General features: G+C 33.3%; 1 protein-coding gene across 5 annotated transcripts in view; it reads left to right on the forward strand.

The window, feature by feature from the left end:
* The window catches only part of CCNH (cyclin H), a 24,453-nt gene that overhangs the window by 17,534 nt on the left and 5,826 nt on the right, over positions 1–1,093 (forward strand). For all 5 annotated transcript variants that reach the window (XR_006679616.1, XR_006679617.1, XM_004703501.2 and 2 more), the window contains exon 7: positions 940–1,051. Coding sequence is in view for 3 of the 5 variants with exons in the window: in XM_004703501.2 (XP_004703558.1) it covers positions 940–1,051 (112 nt within the window). In the remaining 2 variants the exon portion in view is untranslated. The remainder of the gene's footprint in view (positions 1–939; positions 1,052–1,093) is intronic.

Consider the following 1,093-nt stretch of genomic DNA (forward strand, 5'->3'; position numbering starts at 1 on the left):
TAAGAAACTGTTTTTATCCATAGTTTTCTCCCTAAGGGTACTGAGTCACAAATACCAACTCATTTAAAATCAGTTTTATTTGGATTATAAAATAGGTCAGTAGCACAGTTACCCAGTACAATTCTGGTAATAACCTTACATCTCTTGTTCCCATAAAAGATTTACATTCTTTGATTGATTATACTTGAAGAACACACGGAGGATGTTTCTGTCACTATAAATTTATTAATAGAGTAGTTGACAAGCCTAGAGAGGTTATTTTTGGGTTTTCTTGTGATATTTCTTGTACAGCTTTGTGTTGCTAAAGTAACCATTTTCCCTTTATTATCTGTTAATGGTTTTTTTATGACACAAGAATTATACTCATGGCCCACCATCTGAAGGGATGAAATGTTATAAATATGGTTGGCGGTATTCACTAAATCATCGGGGGATTAAAAAGAAGCTCTAGAAAAAATGAGGTGCTGATGCCAGGGGCATAAGTGGAGAGCAAGTGTTTTGAGAATGATGAGGGCAATGAATGTACAAATGTGCTTTACACAATTGATGTATATATGGATTATTGTAAAAGTTGTTTGAGCCCCTAATAAAATGATTTTTAAAAAAGAAAAAAGGCTCTAAAATCGAGCAAATAATTTCTGGTAGGATTTCCATAAAGTTAATACTGACTAGATGGTAGGCAGAGTAGATGGTAGACAGAGCATTCCATGTTTATTGTATTAGATCTGAACCTAATAACAGACTGCCACAATTACTTAAGAAATACAGTGCTCACTGGTTTTAATGAAGGACACAAAACTCTCAGAATAATAATTACATCTTTTTTTCAAGATTATTTTGCTATTGTTCTTGTTAACAAATAAACTAGCATTTATTTGACCCCTTTAGTATGACAAGTGTTTCGTTATTCATTTTAAATTCTCTTAAATCTACATATAGGTATGAGAAACTTGGTAAAAAAGTATGAACCACCCAGATCTGAAGAAGTTGCTATTTTGAAACAAAAGTTAGAGAGATGTCACTCTCCTGAGCTTGCACTTAATGTGATTACGTAAGTAGCTGTGACCGTGTGATCTGAGAATCGATAGAGCTG

The sequence above is a fragment of the Echinops telfairi genome, unplaced genomic scaffold (assembly GCF_000313985.2).
Source record: "Echinops telfairi isolate 266 unplaced genomic scaffold, ASM31398v2 ScPeMD7_7469;HRSCAF=8507_1, whole genome shotgun sequence".
NCBI lineage: Eukaryota > Metazoa > Chordata > Mammalia > Afrosoricida > Tenrecidae > Echinops > Echinops telfairi.